Source organism: Phocoena sinus, chromosome 15 (genome assembly GCF_008692025.1).
Source record: "Phocoena sinus isolate mPhoSin1 chromosome 15, mPhoSin1.pri, whole genome shotgun sequence".
Lineage (NCBI taxonomy): Eukaryota > Metazoa > Chordata > Mammalia > Artiodactyla > Phocoenidae > Phocoena > Phocoena sinus.
The window spans coordinates 22,843,446-22,868,037 of NC_045777.1; the positions used below are offsets into that span (position 1 = coordinate 22,843,446).

The 24,592-nt window shown below is 46.0% G+C and overlaps 2 protein-coding genes across 3 annotated transcripts in view; one reads left to right on the plus strand and one right to left on the minus strand.

Annotated features, from left to right (window-relative positions):
• The window catches only part of SLA2 (Src like adaptor 2), a 26,542-nt gene extending 12,939 nt beyond the window's left edge, over window positions 1-13,603 (plus strand). For both annotated transcript variants that reach the window (XM_032604120.1, XM_032604119.1), the window contains 3 exons: window positions 7,218-7,367; window positions 8,128-8,260; window positions 8,669-13,603. In XM_032604120.1, coding sequence (XP_032460011.1) covers window positions 7,218-7,367; window positions 8,128-8,260; window positions 8,669-8,837 — 452 coding nt within the window. In that variant the 3' untranslated portion in view covers window positions 8,838-13,603. The remainder of the gene's footprint in view (window positions 1-7,217; window positions 7,368-8,127; window positions 8,261-8,668) is intronic.
• LOC116739630 (uncharacterized protein RAB5IF homolog) lies at window positions 9,842-19,230 on the minus strand. The gene is made up of 4 exons (XM_032604127.1): window positions 18,888-19,230; window positions 16,986-17,089; window positions 11,595-11,724; window positions 9,842-10,389 (listed from the first exon to the last, which is right to left on the minus strand). The coding sequence occupies exons 1-4, from the start codon at window positions 18,999-19,001 to the stop codon at window positions 10,348-10,350; spliced, it is 390 nt and encodes a 129-aa protein (XP_032460018.1). The 5' UTR covers window positions 19,002-19,230; the 3' UTR covers window positions 9,842-10,347.
• Window positions 19,231-24,592: the final 5,362 nt, after the last annotated feature.

A 24,592-nucleotide genomic window follows, 5' to 3' on the forward strand; every position in this document is an offset into this window, starting at 1 on the left:
TAGACCTACGTCCCCCAAACAGGTTTTAACGTGCTCCCTCACACCACTGTGGACCCCTTCCCTCCTCCCGGCATCACCATCAGAACACCTGGGAGAACATGGCTCCTGAGCCCACAGGTCACTGCAGGCCAGGGTGTGGCACTGGCTAAGGCTGCTGGAGCTTTCTGGAATCCGGGACCTCATACTTTCCTTGCCTTTTTCCCACTGGGTCTCCCTCCAGGCCCTGCACCCAGCCTTAGCTCCTACCATTCCTTCCCACAGCCTGCTTCTGGCCCACTGCCCACCAGAACACTCCTTGAATGAACACACCTTGTTCTTTCCACTGCTGCATCCTTGCACACGAGCCTCCCTCAGGGCCTGGAAAGCCCTCTCCTCCAGTCCTCCACTTGGCCAACTCACACTGATCCTTCTCGACCCATTGCAATGCCATTTCCCCAGGTTATTTGTCACTCTTTGCTCTCAACTCCCACAGCATCCTGAAAAGACCTCTTCTGTAGCTGCAATAAACTTATTTCTTAAAACAAAGTCAGGGTATGCGGTCTAACAGCAGGGGAACTAAATACTTGAGATGAGGACCATAAAGGAAGATTCTGGCTGAGGGATGTGCTGAGGGACAGTATTTCTTTCCCCGGAGTATGAAGATCTGATTACCTGTGTCTGGGGCTAGTGCAGTGCCAGCTTGTAGTAAGTGTTCAACAGATGTTTACTGTATAAATGGATGAGTAAATGAGTGCATGTATGTACGTTGAGGGGAGGAGAGAGGATGAAGAGCTGGGGTAGGGTAGACTGACCCCCAACACCATCTGTGCTCACAGCGGTAGGAGTGCATATGGTGGCAAGGACTCCTCAAGTCTGCTTGTATCATGGCCGTGTCCAGTGTTTATCACAGAGACTCAGTAATTCATTCAACAAATAAATATTGCATGGTGACTCTGTGCCAGCCACTGTTCTAAGTGCTGGGGATTCAACAATATAAAAAGCACCAATAAAGAGGTTGAAAAAACAGCAAAATCCCTGCCCACAATCTAGTTGGCAATGTGCATAGTGAACAAACAGTAATTGAGCAACTGATCAAGGCAAGTGCCACAAAGAAACAATAAAGCGACAGTTAAGAGGAACAGAGGAACATCCTCAGCAGGAGGCAGGTGTGCCTGGAGCAGATCCAAGGTCACCGGAAGTCAGGTCATGCAAGGCCTTTCCAGGGTGAGAGCTTCAGATTTATTTTAAGTGTTGACAGGGAGGGTTCTAAGCAGGGGAGTGACATGATCTGATCCCTCTACGCTGCAAAGAGAGGATTTGGCAGGGGATGAGGCGGAAGTGGGGAGCCACACGGGAAGTTGTTGCAGGCGAATAAGAAGTGGTTAGATTCCGGATATGTTCTGAATGCAGCCAGTAGGGTTTTCTGTGGGGCTGGATGGGAGGTGAGGGAGAATGGAAGCTGCCAGGGATGATGCCGGGGTTAGGAGCTTAGTAATGAATGGATTGTGCTGCTGTTTTCTGAGATGGGAAGATGGTGGGCAGATAAATTAGGACGATCCCTTGTGAGGCTCACAGTTGGTTATATGGTGGGGTGGGGTAGTGTTGAGGGACAGAGGATGGGAGAATAGGACCTTTGGTGCTAGCAGTTGTGTCTGGGCAAGCCTAGAGCTGGGGTTTCTACCAGGCAGAGAAGGTGTTCTGGAGAGGAGTTGTCTGAGTAGGAACTGAGTTGTAAAAGGAAGGCTGGCGGTTACGCAGGTGGAAGAGTGTTCCATATAAAGGGAACAGCGTGAACAAAGAACCAGAGAACTGATAAGGGGCACTGGATGCTTGCTATGCGCCAGACACTGCTAAATGCTTTACCTACTTTACCACCTGAATCTTTGCGGCAATCTATTGAGGCGGGGACAATCATTATCCCCCTTTAGAAAGGAAGAAACAGATCTGAGAGGTCAACTAATGTGTCTTAGACACACAGGTAGGGTTATAGAATGTAGGGGTGTTATAGTGTGTGACTCTGGGTGGGATATGAAACCAGGGAGTCTGAGTTTAAAAGATGTCCTGGAGGGCTTCACTGGTGGCGCAGTGGTTGAGAGTCCGCCTGCCGTTGCAGGGGACACGGGTTCGTGCCCCGGTCTGGGAAGATCCCACATGCCGCGGAGCGGCTGGGCCTGTGAGCCATGGCCGCTGAGCCTGCGCGTCTGGAGCCTGTGCTCTGCAACAGGAGAGGCCACAGCAGTGAGAGGCCCGCATACTGAAAAAAAAAAAAAAAAAAGACGTCCTGGAACTGGGAGCCAGCCATAGATATCTGGGGCCGGCTGAGCAGCAGTGAGAAGGAACAGCAGGATAGCAGGCACACAGGGCAGTCAAAGGTGGCCTTGGTAGGTGACCTGTCCCCACAGCAGGGTAGACAACCCCACATGGGCTTAACAGAGCTTGCTTATTATCTCTGAGTCTACCAGTCAGATCCTCAGTGTAGCTGTGAGGATCCCTCCTGGTTCTAGTAACTGTGATGACAGTGGCCAGGGTGGGGTGGCTGGAGAACCAGGCCCCATAGAGGGACTTGGTCACTTAGTTCAGCTGGTTGGTTGGCTTCCAGGGCCTAGTTTCAGATATGTATCCCTTTCCGAACCACAGAGCTTTTTCAGTGTCACAGCACAGCTCCAGAAGAGATTCTTCTTAAAGGTACAGAGTCAAGGAGTCTCCAGAGTCATGTAGAAAACAATGAAAAGGAAGCAAGGACCTTACTCCATACTTCTCAAAGTATATTGACTTCGTATCCTGTAGCCTTGCTAAATTCACTTATTAGTTCTCGTCGCTTTTTTGTAGGTTCCTTAGGATTTTCTACATCTATGATCACACGTTATCTATAAATATAGTTTAAAAAAAAATATATATAGTTTAACTACTTATTTTCCAATTCATATACCTTTTTATTTTCCTTGCCTTACTGCACTGGACCTCTAGTATAACAAGTAAAGTGGTAAGAACATTCTTGCTTTGTTCTTAGAAGGAAAAATTCAGTCTTTCCCATTAAGTATGATGTTACTTATAGATTTTTCACAGATGCTCTATGTCAGGTTAAGAGGAAGTACCCTTCTGTGGTAGGCAGACTAGCCTCCCCAAACGATGTCCAGGTCCTAATCCCTGAAACATGTGAATATGACTTACCTTACATTGCAAAAGAGAGTTTGTAGACGTGATTAAGGATTTTGAGATAGGAAGTCTGTCGTGGATTATCCAGATGAGCCCAATGAAATCACAAGGGTCTTTATAAGATGGAGGCAAGAGGGTAAGAGTTTGAGAGATTGGAAGATGCTATGCTGCTGGCTTTGAAGATGGAGTAAGGGGCCATGAGCTAAGGAATGCTGGGGGCTTCTAGAAACTGAAGAGGCAAAGAGACAGACATTCCTCTAGAGCCTGCAGAAGAAATACAGGCCTGCTGATACCTTGATTTTAGTTTAGTGAAACCTGTTTTAGATTTATGACCCCCAGAATTGTAAGATAACACATTTTTTGTTGTTTTAAACCACTATATATATGGTAATTTGTTATAGCAGCAATAGGAAATTATTACACCTTCTATTTGTAGTTTTCTTTTTCTTTGTTTTTTAAAAATCATGATGCGTGTTGAATGTTGTCAAATTTTTCTACATTTCTGCAGGTGATCATGCTTTTTCTCCTCTATTCTACTAATTTAGTGAGTTAACACTGACGTCCAATTTTTAAATCAACTTGTATTCCTGGGATAAAGCCAATTTAGTCATAATGTATTTTTTTATACATTGCTGGATTCAGTTTGCTAACAGTGTGTTAAAGATTTTTTGTGTCTACATGTATGAGGTATATTGGTCTATAGTTTTCTCATGTTTTTGTCTGTTTTTTTTTAGCAAGTTAATTGCTGGCCTCATAAAATGGGTGGGGAAATGTTATCTTCTCTATTTTCTTAAAGAGTTTGTATAAAATTGTTATTATTTCTTCTTTAAATGTTTGATAGAACTCACTAGTGAAGCCATCTGGACCCAGAGTTATCTTTCCAGGAAGTTTTTTTTTTAGGAAGTTTTAAAATTATGAATTCAATTTCTGCAATAGATATGGGTCTATTCAAATTTTCTATTTCTTGTGTCAGTTTTAGTAATTTGTGTCTTTTAAGGAATTTGTCCATTTCATCTAAGTTGTAGAATTTATTGGCATAAAGCTGTTCACAGTATGCCCTTATCCTTTTTTTTTTTTTTTTTTTTGCCCTTATCCTTTTAATGTGTGTAGGATCTATAGCGATGTCCCCTCTTCATTCCTGATGTTGGTAATTTGTGTGTGTGTGTGTGTGTGTGTGTGTGTGTGTGTGGTGTTTCTTTTTCTTTCATCAGTCTAGTTTGAGCTTTATCAATTTTATCAACCTTTTCAAAGAATCAGCATTTGATTTTTCTCCATTGTCTTCTATTTATTTTATTTTTATTTCCTTCCACTTAAATTTATTCTTTTTCTAGCTTTTTAAAGTAGAAACTTTATTTTATGCCTTCTTTTCTTCAAGTGTAAGATTTAAAGCTAAAAATATACCTTTAAGTCCTGATTTAGCTGAGCTCACAAATTTATTTAAATTTAGTTAAAAATATTTTCTAATTTTGCTTATGATTTCTTCTTTGATCCCTGGGTTATTTCCAAGCATCTGGGGCTTTTCCATATGTCTTTTTGTTATTAATTCATAATTCTGTGTGGTCAGAAAACAAACCTTTAATTATTTCAATCCTTTTACATTTCTGTTTTTACGGCCCAGTCTATAGTCTGCCTTGAATATTCCATGTGCTCTTGTTGGGCCCAAGGTTTGTTAATTAAGTCAAATGGGCTGACTGCATTGTTCAACTCTTCTATATGCCTGTTGATTTTCTATCCTATCAAGTACTAAGAGAGGAGTGTTGAAATCTCCAATTATGATTATGGACATCTATTTTTTCTGTTAATACTGTTGGCTTTGCTTCTATATTTTGAAACTCTGTAACTGGGTGCATACAAATTCAGGATATCCTCTTATCTCTGGTAATACCCTTGGTCTTGAGTTCTACTTTTCTGATATTATCACTCCAGTTTTCCTATGATTAATGTGTGCATGATACATATTTTTCACTTTTAGCCTGTGTTTTAATATTCAAAGTGTGTTTATCATGTAGTTGGGTCTTGCTTTTTAAAACACAGTTTGAAAATCTCTGCCTTTTAATGGAGTATTTAGACCACTTCCTCAAAGTAAAAGCTTCCTAAAACTGAGCACTGCCTGTGGTTTGGGAAAGTCACTCCTGCATTTTGTTGGCATTCCACAGGGAAAGGTTAAGTGACAGGGTCACTGGCTCTTCCTCCAGGTTCTCTGTGCCTGTTTTCTCATCTGTAAACTGGGGATAACTGTACCTACCTCACAGGGTGGTTATGAGAATTAGACGAGATAGTCCATATAAAAAGTGCATAGTAAGCACTCAATAAATGAAAGCTACAGATAGCTTTAAATAATTAGATAGTAATAATAGGTTATTACTGTTATTCCACTAAGCACCCTCTTCCCATTTGGCTTTGATGAAGTGTTAAGAAATGAATCCCACTTGACAGTTATAAAGAGCACTCATCTGCTGAAAACTACTGCTGGAGGCCTGATTTTATATAGTTATATAGTTATGATTTTATAGTCTTTTCTCTCTATTCATTTTCAGCCATGTGCTTTTCCTCTTCTAGCCAGTTATCCTTTTTTTAAATTAAAATTTTCGTTGAAACCTATCAAACTGTACACTTTAAACATATGCATTTTATTTTATATAAATTATACCTCAATAAAGTTGATTTTAAAAACTAAAACAGGGAGTTCCCTGGTGGCCTAGTGGTTAGGATTCTGGGCTTTCACTGCCGAGGCCCGGGTTCAATCCTGGTCTGGGAACTGAGATCCCACAAGCCACGCAGCTCGGCCAAAAAAAAACAAACAACTAAAAACTGGAAGAATTCTGTCACTTGCATCAGTGAGTATAATATTCATATATAGGTTTAAGACTAATAACAGGGACTTCCCTGGCAGTCCAAGTGGTTAAGACTCTGTGCTTTCACTGCAGGGAGTGTGGGTTTGATCCCTGGTTGGGGAACTAAGATCCCAAATGCTGTGTGGCACAGCCAAAAAAAAAAAAAAAAAGACTAATAATAAAACCAACATCCATATGCCCACTGACCAGCTTAAGAAATTGTGCAACAGTCCCTTTGAAGCCCTTTGCCTGCTTCACTGTGTTAATCAGTTACTTTTCCTCATGGTTTTTTCTTTTCCTGGTTGTGCCAGGTCTTATTTGAGGCAGGTGGGCTCCTTAGTCGCAGCTCACCAGTTCCTTTTAGTTGCGGCGCATGTGCTCCTTAGCTGTGGCATGCAAACTCTTAGTTGTGGCATGCATGTGGGATCTAGTTCCCTGACCGGGGACTGAACCCGCTTCCCCCGCATTGGAAGGCGGATTCTTAACCATTGTGCCACCAGGGAAGTCCCTTCTTCATAGTTCTGCCATACACGCATCCCGATGCAGTAGTCTTGGCTGCCTCTGAACTTTGAACGTATGCCTCTGTGACTTGCTGTTTCTGTCATTGTTTTAAACCTTCATCTAGGCTGATGTGTGTAGTGGTTATTAACTTTTACTGCTGAACAGTGTCACATTCTAGAATCTACCATCCTCTCGAGTCCATACGGGCCGTTTGCAGTTTGGGGCTTTTCCGAACAATGCTGCTCTGAATACTTTTGTTCATGTGTTTCCAAGGCATCACGCTGGGATGGAACGGCTGGGTTGTGAGGTTATGAGCAAGTTCAACTCGACTAGTTAATGCCAGCTGTTTCCAAAGTGGCTTATACAATTTATCTTTCCACCAGCAGGGTAAGAATTCCTTTCTCCACATCCCTGCTGACATCTGCTGACACATTTTCACATCCTAACACTTCTGCCCACTTGAGTCTTTATAATAACAGCCAACACTTAATGCTCACTTAAACTGTGGCAGGCCCTGTTCTGAGCCCTGTGTGCATGGCCTTGTTTCCTCCTCACGAGAGCCCTAGCTATGATGAGTGTGTTGTCATTTATGAGCAAGAGAGCAAGTCTCTGTCCCTCCCTTCCCCCTTCCCTCGTTTGGGCCCAGTGCCCACTCTCTGTGGCCATTTCATGTCTTCCTTCTCCCATCCTGGGCTGGGCTTGGTCCCAGCATGGCCTTAATCCCACCCCGGACCCTTTCCTTCTCAGGCTGTTACTCCCTGTCGGTCCGCCTCAGCCGCCCTGCATCCTGGGACCGGATCAGACACTACAAGATCCAACGCCTTGACAATGGCTGGCTGTACATCTCACCACGCCTCACCTTCCCCTCACTCCAGGCCCTGGTGGACCATTACTCTGGTATGGCCATCCCCTACCTCCATGAGAACAGACTGGGATGTGGGTCTTTGGGGAAGATAGTCATACCCTCGGACACTTTGCCTGCCGGAGAATATCTAGGCAGAAGAGGGACCTCCCCTCTCTCCATGCTAGTCCCTGTGCCAAGACACACAGCCCGGAAGCCCCAAGTTCATCTCGTGCCAACAGAGCCACGGAGGTGTCCCGTGTTAGTGCAGGCCAGTGCCTCACCCACCACTGTGGTTCTGAGTCAAAGTCCCCAATGGTTGGCACAGTTCTCTCCACAGGAACAAGGCCCAGAGCTGTTGCTATCGTGGAATTCAGTTGATTCTCAGCATTTTCTGGTGCCTGTTCTGTAACAGGCACTGCAGCCACTACAGCAGAGTGTCAGAGAAGCAGAGAGGAAAGACTACTACTGGGAAAACTGATCGGGGGATTTCAGGACAGTCATTCCATGCAGCAGATACTGACAGAACAAGTAGAGACTGATCATCCCTTAGCTTTCTTCTTTCCAAAGCGCTTTTCTAACCAGAAACTGGGGCTCAAAGAGGTCCATCAACTTACCTGAAATCACACGGTAAATTAAGTCTCCCGAAACCTAGCCAAGAATGACCTTTGACCGCATGTCAGCTTCCAGATTAACAGCCTGGGGCTCATGCTCCCACCTGCCGAGTGTGGAAAGCTGTCAGGGTGAGGGTGGAGTTGTTGGGGAGGAAGGCAGGGCTGGGGCCAGCCATGTCAGGGGTCTAGGTCTCTTCCTCAGAGCTGGCGGATGACATCTGCTGCGTACTCAAGGAGCCCTGTGCCCTGCGGAGGGCCGGCCCACCCCCCGGCAACTCCATACCTCTACCTGTGACTGTGCAGAGGACACCACTCAATTGGAAAGAGCTGGACAGGTGAGAAGCCCCTGGAACGTGAAGGCAGAACAAAGGAGACGTAGAAGGACCCACCCCTGGGAACCCAGAATGAGCTTGTCACCTTCAGGGACACCTGGGAGCCAATAAGCGTTGACTGAACTCAGGCCAGCCCAGGCTCAGCAGGTCTGCTGCGGGGACTAGCAGGGAGGCCAAAGTGGGCATGGATATGGGGCATGCCTGGGCACCAAGGTGGCCAGGATGGAAGGTCAGACAAGATGGGGTACAACAGAGAGCACCAGTCCTGAGTGAAGTGAAGGGGAGTTTGATCTGACTAGGAACAGGGAACCACTGTGAGTTTTTCAGCAGGTTTTGAGAACAGGGAACCATGTGGTAGGTGCATGGAGGAGGGTGAGGCTCCCTGATGCAACTCTTTCCCCCTCTCCACAGCTCTCTCCTGTTCTCTGAAGCATCTGCCACAGGGGAGGAGTCCCCCCTCAGTGAGGGACTCCGGGAGGCCCTTAGCTCCTACATCAGCCTGACGACTTATGACATCTCCTTGGACGATGCCAAGGCCCAAAGCAGAGGCCGAAAGGGGAACCAAGGCTGCAGCACCTAGAACCCCAACTCAGCTCAGCCTGACTGAGCACCCCAGAGGCAAAGACTGCAGAGTGAGGGAAGGGCTGGGACACAGAGGCACAGCCAGAGTCCCACCTCTATCCTCTGTTCCTTCCTCTCTCAGCCCTAAGAAGTCACCTAACCTCCTCCCAGTGCCATGACCCGACCTACAGCCTCTAGTTCAAGTAAAGACCAGTTAAGAACAGGGTCAGGACTCCAGAGAGACTAGATGTCCTCGGTGTGACCCAGCCAGTTCCCGAGTTTGGGAGTCCCAGTACCACCTTCCTCCCTCTGCCTGTCGAGTCTCATTCTACATCCCCACAACCACTCCCACAAGGTAGAGAACGCCCACTAGCATCAAGGAGAAAAAAAATAATCATTTAAGGAAAACTGACCAGTCTCATTCAGAATGCCACCGCATCTCAGAAGGTAGAACTACGGCCTAGAAGGGACAGGAAGAAGAGGGGATGGGTGGCTTAGACGGCAGCAGAACCTGGGCTCTCCAGCTTCCACCTGACCGCCACGGCAAAGAGCAGGACCTCTGACCGTCCAGGTCCTCCACGTCCCCATTAAGCCCCTTCTCTGGACAGTCCTAGCTCTCAGATCTTTCATCTTGTGGCTCATCATTTGAACCTGGCTAAGCTTTCTTGGCTACAACAGCCTTGCCGTCTTGTAGCCAAATGCAAAAGACACCACCCGAGCCTAGCACACCGCAGTGAGCTCAGTCACGTCTCTCAGTGCTGAGCGGGGGCATCAGCGCATCAGGTGGTAAGCCCTCCCTCCACAAAGTCAAGGCCACAGCCTACACCAACTCCAGCCCTTGACTTCCCTGCTGCACATTAAGGGAAAGAAGCCTGGATAGAGCTGTTAAGGGAGCAGGGAGAGGAGGAAAAGGGAAGGGGGAAGAGGGAAGGGGATGGGAGGGCACCACCTCTATTGCTCCTATTGGGTTCTGAGGCTAGAGGTGAGGTGGGAAAGGCTTCACCAGGTATCACCAACAGGGGCTCAATTAAAGATCTGATTTATTCAAGTATCTGAAAACATTCTACAACGAAAACTGTTATTAGATGCTGCTTGTACTGTGCTATGGACCACGCACATACTGCCATACTGTTTTCAGAAGACTTGAAATGCCAATGTTTGATATAGTTTAAAAACCGTACACCCGATGGAAAAGGAAGACAATTTAATGTTTCATCCGGATCCAGATGTGCACCAAATTAAAGGACAGCTCCAATCGGCAAACAGGTGTTGCATGATGGTATCCAAGAAGAAACGGTTGGTGGCGGACAATTCAGAAATGCTTCCCCAAAAGGTGGATGGTTCTTTAAAAAGTTTCAGGTCACAACCCTTGCAGAAAACACTGACGCCCAACACACTGATTCTCGGTCCAGGAAACACGGGTCTTCCAGGTTCCACGTGGCTGGGGTGCCCCCCGACAATCGTGTTTCTGTGGTGTAACTAAGAGGGTCCTTTGGACCAGACAGGGAGCAGGTGGGGACTGTGCACCGTCAGTCATAGTGGATGGCAGTGTAAAAGATGATCCAAATGACCTAGAGAGGAAACAAGCAATGTTCATGGGCTCCCTCACCAACAGGGTCAACATAGGCTCCCGTTCCACAAAACAAAAGCATCGTAAGAGTGTGCGCACCGTGTACTTCCCGGGGGCTAGCCAATGCACAAGTTGCTTGCGACAAGAGCACCGAAATCAAGCTGTCTAATAGAGCCCAGGACCACCGTCCTGTGCTCCCAAAGGGACCCTGGACAAGTCTCTCCCCTTGCCAAACAAAGACCAGAGTGCGAGGGCTTACAGTTATAGGTGTGGAAATGGTACAGGTAAAGCAAACTGTACTGCTAGTAAGTGTCAGCATTAGCAACAAACGTGGAAACAAAACTACATCATATCCTGTCAGCTTCATATCAAATAAAGCGGAGGTTCTCAAACCTGACTCGCCTTTGCAACCTTGTGGGCTCTTTAAAAACATACGGAGAGATGCCTGGGCGCCACCTCCCAGAGATTCTGATTTCATTGTTTGGGCTAGGTTCTATAATTTTTTAAAAATAACTTTGAGATATAATTCATATTTCATGAAGTCTACCCTTTTAAAGTATACAATTCAGAGGTTTTTTAGTATGTTCAGAGTTGTGAAAACATTTTGGAGCATTTGCGTCTATTCCCATTATCAGTTACTTCCCATTTCCCCTCCCCGCCGCCACTGGCAGCCATTAATCTACTTTTTATCCATGTGGATCTGCCTATTCTGGACATTTCACATAAATGGAATCACACAACATGTGGTCTTTTGTGTCTGGATTCTTTCACCTAGCAGAATGTTTTCAAGGTTCATCCTTGTAGCATGTACCAGTTCTTCATTCCTCTTTATGGCCAAGTAATATTCTACTGTTTGGGTATATAACATTTTATCTAGCCATTCATCGGGTGACGGCTGTTTGCATTTTTGGGCTGTTATGAATATATTTTTAAATGTTTTCCAGTTTTCAGTATGCAGCCAGAGTTGAGAATTAGATGTAGAAACTGACAATGAGCTCTGGATTTGCTCACCACAGGGAGACTGTACAGTGTATCACAACACATCTTTTGGGACATTAACTCAAGAAAGGACATGCCCTCCAGCCTCAGGAGTCTTCAAAAATGGTACCCACATCACACACTGTTACTCAGTCAAGGGGCTCCCCTTGAATAACTGACATCTCAGGAAATGACAAAACCTGCTGTGAAATTACCAGCTACACATACCATGAACAAGGCAAACGATGTCATAAACCCTTCCTTTGTGAGCTCCCACGTGCCACCATACTCTTCCTCATCTATCTGTAGGTAGTTGCTGAAGTAGAGGTACAGGACACCTGCGTTGATCAGGCAGAATCTGGAGCAAGGGAGAACAAGCACCAAACACAAACTGTAAGCTTGGAAGACTGAGAACTCCCACCAACACGGTCCAGCTCTATCAGGGCACTTGCTGTTGCACAGTTAACTCTATTATGGGGGCAAATGAAATAATACATAAAAACGCCTAGGCCCTCAATGGAGCTGCCCACTTGGTTGTGCCAGAGACTTAAAAAAGGAGCAACTCTTTTTAGCTGACCAGCAAAAGCAGAAAATAAAATAAAAATGAAGCACATATAAGTTCTCCAAGTCCCCTTGAAGTAAGACAGAAGGCTGTTTGCTGAACAACCCCAAATAGGTCCAGTACCTGACATGGGCCTCCAGGTAGCTCCAGCTTGGGGGGTGGGGGGGGCATGGGGAAAACACATGTTAAGCTGCTGCTTCATGGCCTAGTTGAGCAAGCTAGGGCATAGTAAAGCAGCCTCTGCATAATTGCCAACGGGAGACAATTTCTGAATGTCCACTGTCTGCTACTGCACTCGATGCAGAGGTGAACATGACAGTTCCTGCCCTCAGCTCACCGCCTATTAGGAGCCAGAAACAGCAGGCAGAGTGGAATTGAAACCAGAGGTTTGTGAGCACTTCCAGGAAGGTCTCTGACCCCTATCACGTATGATTTAACTGATGCAGGAATCAGAATACCATGAGTAGTAACACATCACTCTGCTCTACTGATCTCTATGTAAAAGTAATATTCATAAAGGGATCAAAACTCTTTTTATGATCCTTCCAGTTACGGCACCTAATCCAATGGGGGACTATATGCCTTAGGCCACATCCCTTCTGAAGGCTGCAGTAGAAAATGCAAAGAGAACAGGTTCCTCCTATCAGTTAAGTGTGGGCTGGTGTAGGGCAGGGCAGTATGATGGCGATGAGGAGTGTATATGGGGGGGCGGGGCAGGGAACAGACCCTGAGGCTGTCTGTGCAAGGTTAACAAGGAGACAGGGTGTACATACACCAGGAAGTCTAGTTTGTGAGTAGTCAAGAGTATGGGCTTTCTCATGAGTGGAAGGAAAAGGAGCTGGGAGGCTGGTTTAGACCTGTTTCAGGACATAAGTACAAATAAAGTTTGAGGACGGGGACTGGGAAAATGGTTGAATGGAGAGGCGAGAATCCCCAAAGGCTTCAAGCCTAAGGACCTGGGAGAACCATGGGTCCGGTAACAGAAGCAGGGAGTCAGGAAGGACAGATGGTTTTTCTTGGATTTCACACGAAATACAGTCCTTGGCTTGGCTATGTCATGGCCATGTCATGGCCATATCCTGATTGTCTACTAGAAATCTTGGGACCCAGCCAATCTGGCCACCTCCCTCTGACAGGAGTTCCATTTTGGACAGGCTGAGTTAGTGGCTCTAGACAGCCTACTATCAGGACTTAGCAATGTCACTCTGGGGCTCAGCTAATAAGCTAGGGCTGGACAGTGACTGGAGACTCTGACAGTCTCCAGCTGTAAGGTGGTTGCTTAGTGAGATGAGAAAGGGAAATATAAGGGAAAGAGATAAATAAAGGATGACAGGGAGAGAGAAAAGGGCTGACATAGGCCCTGCCTTCCAAGGGGCACACATTAAGTAGAAAATGAATTCACAGACACAAAGGCATTTAAAAGTCTGGTGTACAAGGGGGAGGGGTCAGGAAAAGGACTGGAAAGGCTCACACTGAGCTTTAAGGATGGGCATAAATTCTGTATTGGAAATGGGAGAGAATGACATAGCAAATGGGTGGACAAAGAAATGAAAATACTGGGGACTTCCCTGGCAGTCCAGCAGTTGAGACTCCGGCTTCCACTGCAGGTGGGCAGGGGTTCGATTCCTGGTGGGGAAACTAACATCCTTCATGCCACATGGGGCAGCCAAAAAAACTGACCCTCAAATGGATTTTTAACAATTCTATCTTAAAAACTCCGGTCTTAACAAAATAATGAATCTCTAAAAAATACTGACTTCAGGGCTGGAAGGTAATATATGACTCTGCCTCCAAGGGTCAATGGGAACTCGTTTCAGCTTTTCAAAAATTTTAACAAGCATTCACTGAGCACCTCTTAATCATGTGCCAAGCTCTATGAGAGACAGAGGCAGAAAGGGACGAATAGAACCCCTCTGCACTTACGTAAAACCTCGGCAGACAGAGCAGAACCACCACACTCAGTTCCCAGGCACATTTGAAGTAATGAGACCCAAGGAAATGGCTTTACCTTAGGTCCTAGCTGGTGCCCACACCAGAAATGAAGAGAAGTCAAGTGGGGGTCCAGACAGAGGGCAGTGAAGGTGGGAAGTGGGGAGGAGACAGTCACCACAACTGAGCACCAGGCAGCTGAGTCAGACAGATGGAGGAAAGGGGGTGTGTGTGGAAAAAATCAAGGTCCTTGGGCACTTCCCAAGAGCTGGGAAAAAGGTGCCAACCGAAGGAGGGAAGGGATTCTTTTGGAGAGAAACTGGCTCTGGCAGGACAGTGTGGGACTGAACCCTAGAAAACAGGCAGTCCTGAGAAAGTGGCATGATGCGTAAGCCACTCCAAGGTGAATTCACTGCAAACACCCTGTTTCTTGCTTTCTCAGTAGCCAGCCATATTTTATCACTCTTTGTAAAGCTAATCATATGATTGCAGTGAACCACTTATGGAGTACCTATGATGTACTAAGCCCTACATTTAACAATTTACTTGAATCATCTCATTTAATTCACACATCCATCTCATTTAATTCACACATCAATCTCATGAGGAAGGCACTTCTTTATTGCCCTCATTTTAATGAGGAAACTGAGTCTCACAACGTGAGCTCCAAATTATGTAGCTTGAAAGTGGCAGAGCTGGAACTTGAATCCAGAGCTTTCTAGAAAGTTAAAAAAAAAAAATCTGGGGCTTCCCTGGTGGTGCAGTGGTTGAGAATCTGCCTGCCGATGCAGGGGACACAGGTTCGTGCCCCGGTCCGGGAGGATCCCACATGCCGCGGAGCGGCTGGGCCCGTGAGCCGTGGCCGTTGAGCCTGCGCGTCCGGAGCCTGTGCTCCGCAATGGGAGAGGCCGCAACAGTGAGAGGCCCGCGTACCGCAAAAAAAAAAAAAAAAAAAAAAATCTGTTTGGGCAGCCTTACTCATTTGCCACAGTGGGAAGGATACTAGACTAGCTCTAGTCTTTGCTATATTATTTGCAGATTGGTGACTTCGGAAAAATCCCGTAGGACTCCTACAAGACGAGATAGGTGCTGGGGGTTTGAACCAGTGTCATCCTCTCCTAGAAAAGTGATCTGGGGAAGACAGGAGACTACCTTTTGCCTTTAGATTGCCTTCTGCCTTTATATTGCCTTCTGCCTTCTCTGGCATTTTCCTTATATCTGCCTTTTTTCTCATAGAAAGCTAAAACTGGGTGACCAACATTCTAAAAATGTATCTACATACCATTTCCACCCTGAGAAGACCTCTGTGAACGCCAGGTCCTGCCTGTGTCTCATCACCCTCAATGAGTCCTCATCAAATGTCCACTCTGTCAAAGTCAGTCAGAGGATAAACTCTTACGGTTTCCTTGGACAAATGCTTTGATCAGCATCATAAATCAAAAACCTCTTTAGGGACTTCCCTGGTGGCGCAATGGTTAAGGATCTGCCTACCAATGCAGGGGACACAGGTTCGAGCCCTGGTCTGGGAAGATCCCACATGCCGCGGAGTAACTAAGCCCCATGCGCCACAACTACGGAGCCTGCACTCTAGAGCCCTCGAGACACAACTACTGAGCCCGTGTACCACAACTACTGAAGCCCATGTGCCTAGAGCCTGTGCTCCACAACAAGAGAGGCCACTGCAATGAGAAGCCCACGCACCGCAATGAAGAGTAGCCCCCTCTCGCCACAACTAAGCCTACGCTCAACAACGAAGACCCAATGCAGCCATACATACATACATACATACATATATACATACATACATAAATACAACAACTCTTTAGTTAGGAGAGGGAACTGTACATTCCTTTTGGGTTATCTTCTGAAAAAACAGGCAACTCAAATGAGTTTGAAACTATTTCACACTTTTCACCCCAGAGTAAGGAATAAGAGATGTATGTGATCACGGTTAAAATAATATATGTGATTTTCCATGGGTGAGTATGACAGTTTGTATTCCCAGAGGCCTGCCTGTCCATTTCTACTATAAATTGCCCACAACTCCTATCCTAAGACAATTCCAGGACTTCCCTGGTGGTCCAGTGGTAAAGAATACACCTTATAATGCAGGGGATTTGGGTTCAATCGCTGGTTGGGGAACTAAGATCCCACACGCCATGGGGCAACTAAGCCCGCACGCCACAACTACTAAGCTTGTGCGCCTCAACACGAGAGCCCTTGTGCTGCAAACCACAGAGCTCACATGCTCTGAAGCCTGCGTGCCACAACTAGAGAAGAGAAAACCTGCACGCCACAACGAAGAGCCCGCGCACCGCAACAAGAGATCCCACATGCCTCAACGAAGATCCTGTGTGCCGCAACTAAGACCCGATGCAGCCAAAAATAAATAAAATAAAATAAAATAAATACATCTTAAAAAAAAAGAAAAACACAATTTCCACAAATCCTAATAATTCAACCTGGCGGGCATTCGGACTTGCTCTCAGTGACTAGTTAGCAAGCTGAGCCACGACTGGGAGCTGGTGTCAACTGCTGCCACAGGCACACAATAAAAAACTGAGGCTTAATCTCCTACTTCTTCACTGCCTTTAAAATGTAGGCACCTGGGACTTCCCGGGCGGTCCAGTGGTTAGAACTCCGCGCTTCCACTGCAGGGGGCACGGGTTCCATCCGGGGTCAGGGAACTAAGATCCCGCATGCTGCAAGACGCGGCCAGAAAAAAAGGAGGGACCTAAAACAACTTCTGCCAAGTCCAAGATTCTGGACATCCAGCACAGTGCACAAGGGAGTGGTCATCAAGTATTAGAAGCTCTTCCACTTTCCAAACTTCCACAGACAACAAAGGTCATGTCAGAACTAGATACCTGCTGCCAACAGGCAATATGGCAACCTCTTGCATGAGGTCACTATGGACCCATGAATGAATAAACTAACCCGGATCTTCATAAAGGTAACATGCCTGACCCAAGCTGCTCCCAAGCCTGTGGAACTGACGAGTGCTGTATCAGACCCAGGAGTGCCATCATGGGGCCATTGATTTAGTCATTACACACACACACACACACACACACACACACACACACACACACAGGGAAAAAAAACAAAACAAAAAACCCAAGACTTACCCTGCTATTCCCAAGAAACCTCGCAATGGTAACACTCCCCAAATGACACCTAGGACCACAGCAATGATCTGTCGGAACCAGTAGATCACATCTAAAAATTCATCCTGTAGAAAAGAGAGAGAATGTGTGCATAATCTGGAGTGGGTGCCACAAGAGAGCCTCTTGTGATAGGTGAGGAACAGAAAAGCTTTCTGCTAAACTCATCTTCCAGAGGAATTTTCCCCAAAAGCAATGGTATACGGTTCTTGAATCTCCACATCTTCTTATACTAAAATGTGGTTAAAAAATGATGCATTTAGTTATCTTAAGTGATGGCTTCCAGGGCGTTGTGCTCTACATAAAAAGTTTTAGAAAAATCATTTACTTAATTTTTTCAGAAGCTACAAAAATGAAATTGCTGTGATAGTAACTGAGCTACTGGCCAGTTATCTGACCTGGAGAGACATGAACAGACTATCCACAGGCAGAAGGGCTGACTGTTAACCAATTCAGTACCACCTTCCCACACTCTGAATTTTGAGTAAGTCACAAAAGAGAAAAGAAATTAGAAACAAAAGTGCAGGAGGGGGCTTCCCTGGTGGCGCAGTGGTTGCGAGTCCGCCTGCCGATGCAGGAGACACGGGTTCGTGCCCCGGTCCGGGAAGATCCCACATGCTGCGGAGCGGCTGGGCCCGTGAGCCATGGCCGCTGAGCCTGCGCGTCCGCAGCAGGAGAGGCCACAGCAGTGAGAGGCCCGCGTAACGCAAAAAAAAAAAAAAAAAAAAAAAAAAAAAAAAGTGCAGGAGGCAGGTGCAAGCATATCTTAATTTTCATACAAGAAGACGGAAGATTCAGGTTTCTGACCTGCCCTGGACTGCAGAAACCATTCCTTACACAAAGAAGGAAAGAAATGACACAGCAAATCAGAAAGATTTTACAAGAGCTGGGCAGCACTGGGGGCAGGACAAGGGCACCTTCAGGAAGTACCTCCCATCCCCCCCTTTACAGGAACTCTAGGGAAAACTATTTCTGATGAAAGTAACTGATGAAAAACTACTTCATCAGTCCAAAAGAAAGCGGGGGGGAAAGACTGCAAATCTAAATTCTTTTCAGGCCAACTGGAATCAAGCTATTTGTGATGGTTCCTTCCACGCGATGGAGCAGAGTTGGGGAAGTGCTTACACTCAGATCTTCTGAATGCGTGTGGCCAGTAAGGACATCTTGAAGTCCCCCAACCATTCCTCACACACATTTGGTGGTTTCTCCCCCACTCCCTCGCGTGTATACACACACACCACACTCACCCCTGAAAGGTGGTCTCATTCTCCCCTCTCAACTCTCACACTTACTCTGTTTTCTCATTCAACAGAAAAGCACTGACAGCTCACCTTTAGTGAGCCTCACCATGTGTTAAACGCTTTACCGCACCACGGTACCCCACTTCAGAGGTGTTCGGAGACTTGAGTGAGATGACGCACAGAGGGCGCCCAACACACAACAAGCACTCAGTAGAAGTCTGTTACCGTTATTGTTCGTGCTAACCACGGTGGTAAGTTGTTAATTCGACAAGGTAAGTCACTTACTCAAGATCCTACTGGGAGTAAAAGGTGGAGATCGAATCGAATTCAGCTCGCTCTCGCCGTTCAGGCACCCGACCTGCCCGCGGGGGGGCAACTGCTCCGCCCCCTCCTTGCTGCTTCCCGCGTGACCCGGGCGACTTCACTCTTAGGCCACTCCGTAGTGAGCCCGGAGCCCGACAGCCGGGCCCTCCGAGTTCGCCCCGACACCCTTGGGCCACCCGCCCCACCACCCCGAACACTCGGCAGCGCCCGGACGGGGGCAGGGGCAGGCTCGGGCCTGTCTATTCGTCCCCGAGTCCCAGCCGGCTCCTCGAACATGCGCCCTCGCCAGGCCCCACCGCACCTTGTCCTCCCAGGCCGCGTCGCTCCGTAGCACCTTGCTCCAGACGGAGACTTTCAGGGCCCCGTTAGCCAGCAGCGGCTGAGGCGGCTCCTCCTTCCGCCGCCCGCCGCTCATCCTCCCGTCGCGCCGCCCGGGCCGGGCCTGGGGCGCGCGGGCCGATCTAAAAGAGGTCGGGGTCTGGGGTCGCGGGTCACGGCGCACGGGGCGTGGCGGTGGCGGCGGCGGCAGCAACAGGCTCAGCGGATCGGTTCGGCAGCGCGCCTGCGGCTGCCCCCACTTACCCGAACACCCTGGCTCTGCTAGCTCGGCCGAGACCAGGACCGCGTAGGGCGGAACAACGCAGCGCCGCGCGTCCTCCCGCCGACGTGCCCACGCAGCCAATCGGTGGCCGCACAGCCGTCTACACGGAAGAGCAGCCGTCGCTTCGGCGCAAGCGCTCTACGCGCGGGAAAGTGACGGCACGCTTCCGCCAGCCCCGCGGTAGAGTGAGAGGGAAGGGACAATCTTGGTAGGGACGGCGACACGAGTGCGAGGAGGTGCTGCGGAGACTGAAGAATGGTGGCTGAGGCGAAAGCAGAGGTTGGGACAGGAGCGTCGTCCAATCCACCACAGCTTGTCCCGTCGAGCAGCGGGGCAGAACGCGGCGTTACCTTCCCCGAGGCGTCCTTTCGAGCCCAAACCTTGCTCCCCGGAAGCCCCAAGTTGCCCTTCAGGATTTAGCCCTTGCTCGTTTTCTCCCCTAACCCTTCAAGTCCCGTAGGACCTTGTTCGCAGAGTTAATTCTTTTCTGTAATAACTTAGTGTCTCCTCATGCCTAGCACCCTCTTTTGACAAATGTGAGCCCTGAGATCCAAAATGGGGACGTGATTTTCTAAGGCTGCATAGCATGTTGGAACCAGCTGAGGACTCCTCGGGGGAGTAAAGTTGCGAGAGTACTTTATTGGCTATCAGAAGACCTGGGTATTCATCTATCGTGGCCTCGCTATGGGCTTGGTTAGTGGTTCGCAAAGTGTGTTTCTGGACCAGCAGCAGCTGCATCACCTGGGAACTTGATTAGAGATTCAAATTCTGAGACCCCCATCCCAGACCTACTGAATCAGAAATTCTGTGGGTGGGGCCCATAATCAGCGTTTCAGTAAGCCTTCCAGGTGGTGCCATTTACACTGTGCTATGTAGCAAGGCCCATCATCCTACGTGGTGGGTTTATATAGGCAAAGAAACTTGCTCAGAATCACTCGACTGTTACCTGGGTCTGTCTGACTTCAAAATCTGCAGTCTGGGGAGTTCCCTGACGGTCCAGTGGTTGGGGCCCCACGCACTTTCACTGCCATGACCCCAGGTTCAATCCCTGGTCAGGGAACTAAGATCTTGCAAGCCGGGCTGCGAGGCCAAAAAAAAAAAAAAAAAGAAAATCCGCCCTTTTTTTGTTTGTTTGTTTAAATCCGCACTCTTACACTTGAAGTCTTAAGGAATATCAATAAGGTCAGAACATCCTTTGCATACCTGTCAACATTCAGGTGTAGTTCTCCACCTTAGGGGAACAATGGTATCTCCTAGGAAACTTTTTCAGAACACCATAGCTGTTGTTTTCTCCCATAACCCAATCCCAATATCCTGTTTCAGTAGGTTGAGTGGGGCTGGACCCCAAAGATGATACACACTTCAACAGACATTACTTTGTCTGGACCTGGTGGGACAGCCATATACCTGACATGGACGTACAACTTTAGTACTAACTTTCCCATGGATCTTGTTCTTATCAGCCCTCCCTTCTCTGAACAGTTTCTCTCCCATATGCAAAACTGTGGTAAAGCCTAACCAGCTCACTCCAGTTTGGATGTGCACCACTGATATAAAGCCTATTTTTTATAGACTCCCTGGTGGCATGCAGTGCTGGAGACAGACAGATCATTCTGTCATAGAATGTTGGGAAAATACCTAGCCTGGAGTCAAAGACAGAAGAGGTAAGTTTTTAGTCTGCTGGGTCTGGTGGCAAAGGTTTGTAATGGGGAATTGGATCTGGGGGTTAGGGAAGACCGAACTCTGAGGGAAGAATAGGAATTAAGAAGAGGGAGAGGGAGGGGAAGGGAAGAGGGCATTCCAGGAGATGAAACCATGTCGGCTAATGGTGAGGTCTAAAGCCACAAGTTGGGGAAGGACTAGGAGAATTATGCTGAATAATTTTTTCCGGTGGTATAGAAAAATAATTGATGTACATCACTGTATAAGTTTAAGGTCTACAGCATGATAGTTTGACTTACATATATTGTGAAATGATTACCACAGTAGGATGAGCTAACCTCCACCTTCTCAGATAGATACAATAAAAAGAAAAGAAAGAAGAATCTGAAAAAGGAAAAAAAAATTCTCCTGTCCTGAGAACTCTTAGGATTTACTCTCTTAACTTTCCTATACATTGTATGGCAGAGTGTTAGCTATAGTCATCATGTTGTATGTTACATCCCTAGTACTTACCTATCTTATAACTGAAAGTCTGTATCTTTGGACCACCTTTCTCCACTTCCCTCTCCCCTCACCCTCTGCCTCTGATAACCACAAGTCTGATCGCTTTTGCTACGAGTTCTTAAATTTTTATTATACTTTTTAAAGATTCCACATGTAAGTGAGGTCATACAGTATTTGGCTTTCTCTGTCTGACTTATTTCACTTAGCCTAATGCCTTCAAGGTCTATCCATGATGTGGCAAATGGTAGGATGTTCTCTTTTTTATGGCTGAATAATATTCGTGTATGTTTGTATGTATGTATCTCACAACTTCTTTATCCATTCATCCATCGATGGACACTTAGGTTGTTTTCATGTCTTGGCCATTGTACATAATATTGCTATGAAAATGGGGGTGCAGATATCTTTTTGAGTTCGTGTTTTCATTTCCTTTGGGTATATTCTCAGAAGTGGAATTGCTGGATTGTATGATATTTCTATTTTTAATTTTTTAAGTATCCTCTACAGTGTTTTCCACAGTGACTGTACCAATTTACAATCCCACCAACAGTGCACAAGGATTCCCTTTTTTCCACAACCACGCTGGTATTTGTTATTTCTTGTCTTTTTGATGATGGCCGTGAAGAATTTGTTTTTGGTACGCGGGCCTCTTACTGTTGTGGCCTCTCCCGTTGCGGAGCACAGGCTCCGGAGGCGCAGGCTCAGCGGCCATGGCTCACGAGCCCAGCCGCTCCGCGGCATGTGGGATCTTCCCGGACCGGGGCACAAATCGGTCGGCAGGTGGACTCTCAACCGCTGCGCCACCAGGGAAACCCGAAGAATTTGTTTTTATCCCAAGCGTGGAGGAAGCCACAGAAAGGATTTTAGCAGGGAACACTTCACTTTTCAGGTTTGCATCTTGACAAGATCACCCTGGCTGCTATTTGAAGGACTGGATCACAGTGGGAGACTAGTTTTTAGATAAGATTTTTTTTTTCCTCTTTTTATTGGCTGCGTTGGGTCTTTGTTACTGCGCAGGCCTTCTCTAGTTGCGGCGAGGGGGGCGCTACTCCTCACTGTGGTGCACGGGCTTATTGCAGTGGCGTCTCGTTGCGTAGCTCGGGCTCTAGGCGCGCGGGCCTCAGTAGTTGTGGCGCCCGGGCTTCGTTGCTCTGCGGCATGTGGGATCTTCCCGGACCAGGGCTCGAACCCATGTCCCTTGCATTGGCAGGCAGATTCTTAACCACTGCGCCACCAGGGAAGCCCCGGGAGACTAGTTTAAAGACTTAAAGTTCCCCAGGTGAAATTTGGCGGGGGCAGTGAAGATGGAGAAAATTGGAATAAAACTTATAATAAATAATGATTATTATTAATAATTATTAAATTTAATGATTTTATTATTAAATAAATTTAAATAATAAATTTATTGTTAATTATTAAACTTTTATTATTAAAATAATAGAAGTTAATTCTTTTTTAAAACTTAAAAAAATTTAAAAATTTTGCTATAAAATATACATAACAAAATTTGCTATTTTTAAGTCTATAGTTCTGTGACACAGTGAAGTACATTTACTTTGTAGTGTGGCTTATCACTACTATCCATTTTCAGAACACTTTCATCTTACAAAACTGAATCTTGGTGCCCATTAAACTATTAACTCCCCGTTCTCCCCTCCCCTCAGCACCTGGCAATTACCATTCTACTTTCTGTCTCTGAATTTGACTAAGTTCCTCATAAGACTGTAATCACAGTGTTGCCTTTTTCTAATTGGCTTATTTCACTTAGCACACCATCTTCAAGGTTCATCTATGTCATAGCATGTCAGAATTTCCTTCCTTTGTAAGACTGAATAATAGCTTTGTTAAATGTCCACGGTATATACATTTTATTTATCTATTCATCTGTTAAGGGACACTTGGGCTGCTTCCACCTTTTTGCTATTGTGAATAATGCTACAGTGAACAAGGGTGTACAAATATCTGTTCATGTCTCTGCTTTCAGTTCTTTTGGGTATATACCCAGAATGGAATTGCTGGATCATATGATAATACTGTTTTTAATTTTTTGAGAAATAGCCATACCGTTTTCCATAGCAGTTGCACCATTTTACATTCCAACAGTGCACAAGAGTTCCAATTTCTCCACATCCTCATCAACACTTGTTTTCTGTTTTTTTTTTTTTCTTTTAACAGCCAACCTAATGGGTATGAAGTGGTAACTCATTGTTTTTGATTTGCATTTCCCTAATGATTAGTGATGTTGAGCATCTTTTCACGTGCTTGCTGACCATTTGTATATCTCTTTTGGAGAAATGTCCATTCCAGACCTTTACCCGTTTTTGAGTCTAGTCTTTTGGTTTTTTGTTGTTGAGTTTTAGGAGTTCTGTGTATATTCTAGATCTTAATCCCTTATCATATATGTAATTTGCAAATACCTTCTCTGTCCTGTGGGTTGCCGTTTTACTCTGTTGATAGTGTCCTTTAATATACAAAAGTTTTAAATTTTAATGAAGTGAAATTTGTCTAATTTTTTGTTGTTGTTTCCTGTGCCTTTGGTGCCACATTCAAGAAATCATTGTCAAGTCCAATGTCATCAAGTTTTTCCACGTTCTAAGTGTTTTATAGTTTTAGCTCTTATGTTTAGCTCTTTGATTCATTTTGAGTTAATTTTTTTATATGGTGTTAGGTAAGGGTCCACCTTCATTCTTTCAACATGTGGATATCCAGTTTTCCCAGCACCATTTGTTAAAGACTCTACTTTCCTCATTGAATGTTTTTTTGCACCATCATTTGACCATATATGCAAGGGTTTATTTCAGGGCTGTCTCTTTTATTCCATTGGTCTGTTTGTCTGTCTTTATGCCAGTACCACTCTTGATTACTGTAGCTTTGTAGTAAGCTTTGAAATCAGGAAACGTGAGTCCTCCAACTTTGTTCTTATTTTTCAAGATTGTTTTGGGGATCCCTAGAGACTCCATATGAATTTTAGAATGAGTTTTTCTATTTCTGAAAAAAAAAGTTATTGGGATTTTGATAGAGATTGTGGTGAATCTGTAGATTGCGTTGGTAGTAACAATATCAAGTCTTCTAATCCATGAGCATGAAATGTTTTTCTATTTATTTGTATGTTCTTTAATTTCATTCAGTGATGTTTTGTAGTTTTCGACATATAAGTCTTTCACTTCCTTGGTTAATTCCTAAGTATTTTACTCTTTTTGATGCTATTGTAAATGGAATTGTTTTCTTATTTTCCTTTT

Excerpts from the sequence above, each read along its gene's own strand:
- LOC116739630 (XM_032604127.1), bottom strand. The coding sequence starts at position 19,001 with ATGAGCGGCGGGCGGCGGAAGGAGGAGCCGCCTCAGCCGCTGCTGGCT. Across the intron at positions 17,090-18,887 it reads ACGCGGCCTGGGAGGACAAG|GATGAATTTTTAGATGTGAT; the intron begins GTGCGGTGGGGC and ends TCTTTTCTACAG. Across the intron at positions 11,725-16,985 it reads GGTTTCTTGGGAATAGCAGG|ATTCTGCCTGATCAACGCAG; the intron begins GTAAGTCTTGGG and ends CCCTTGCTCCAG.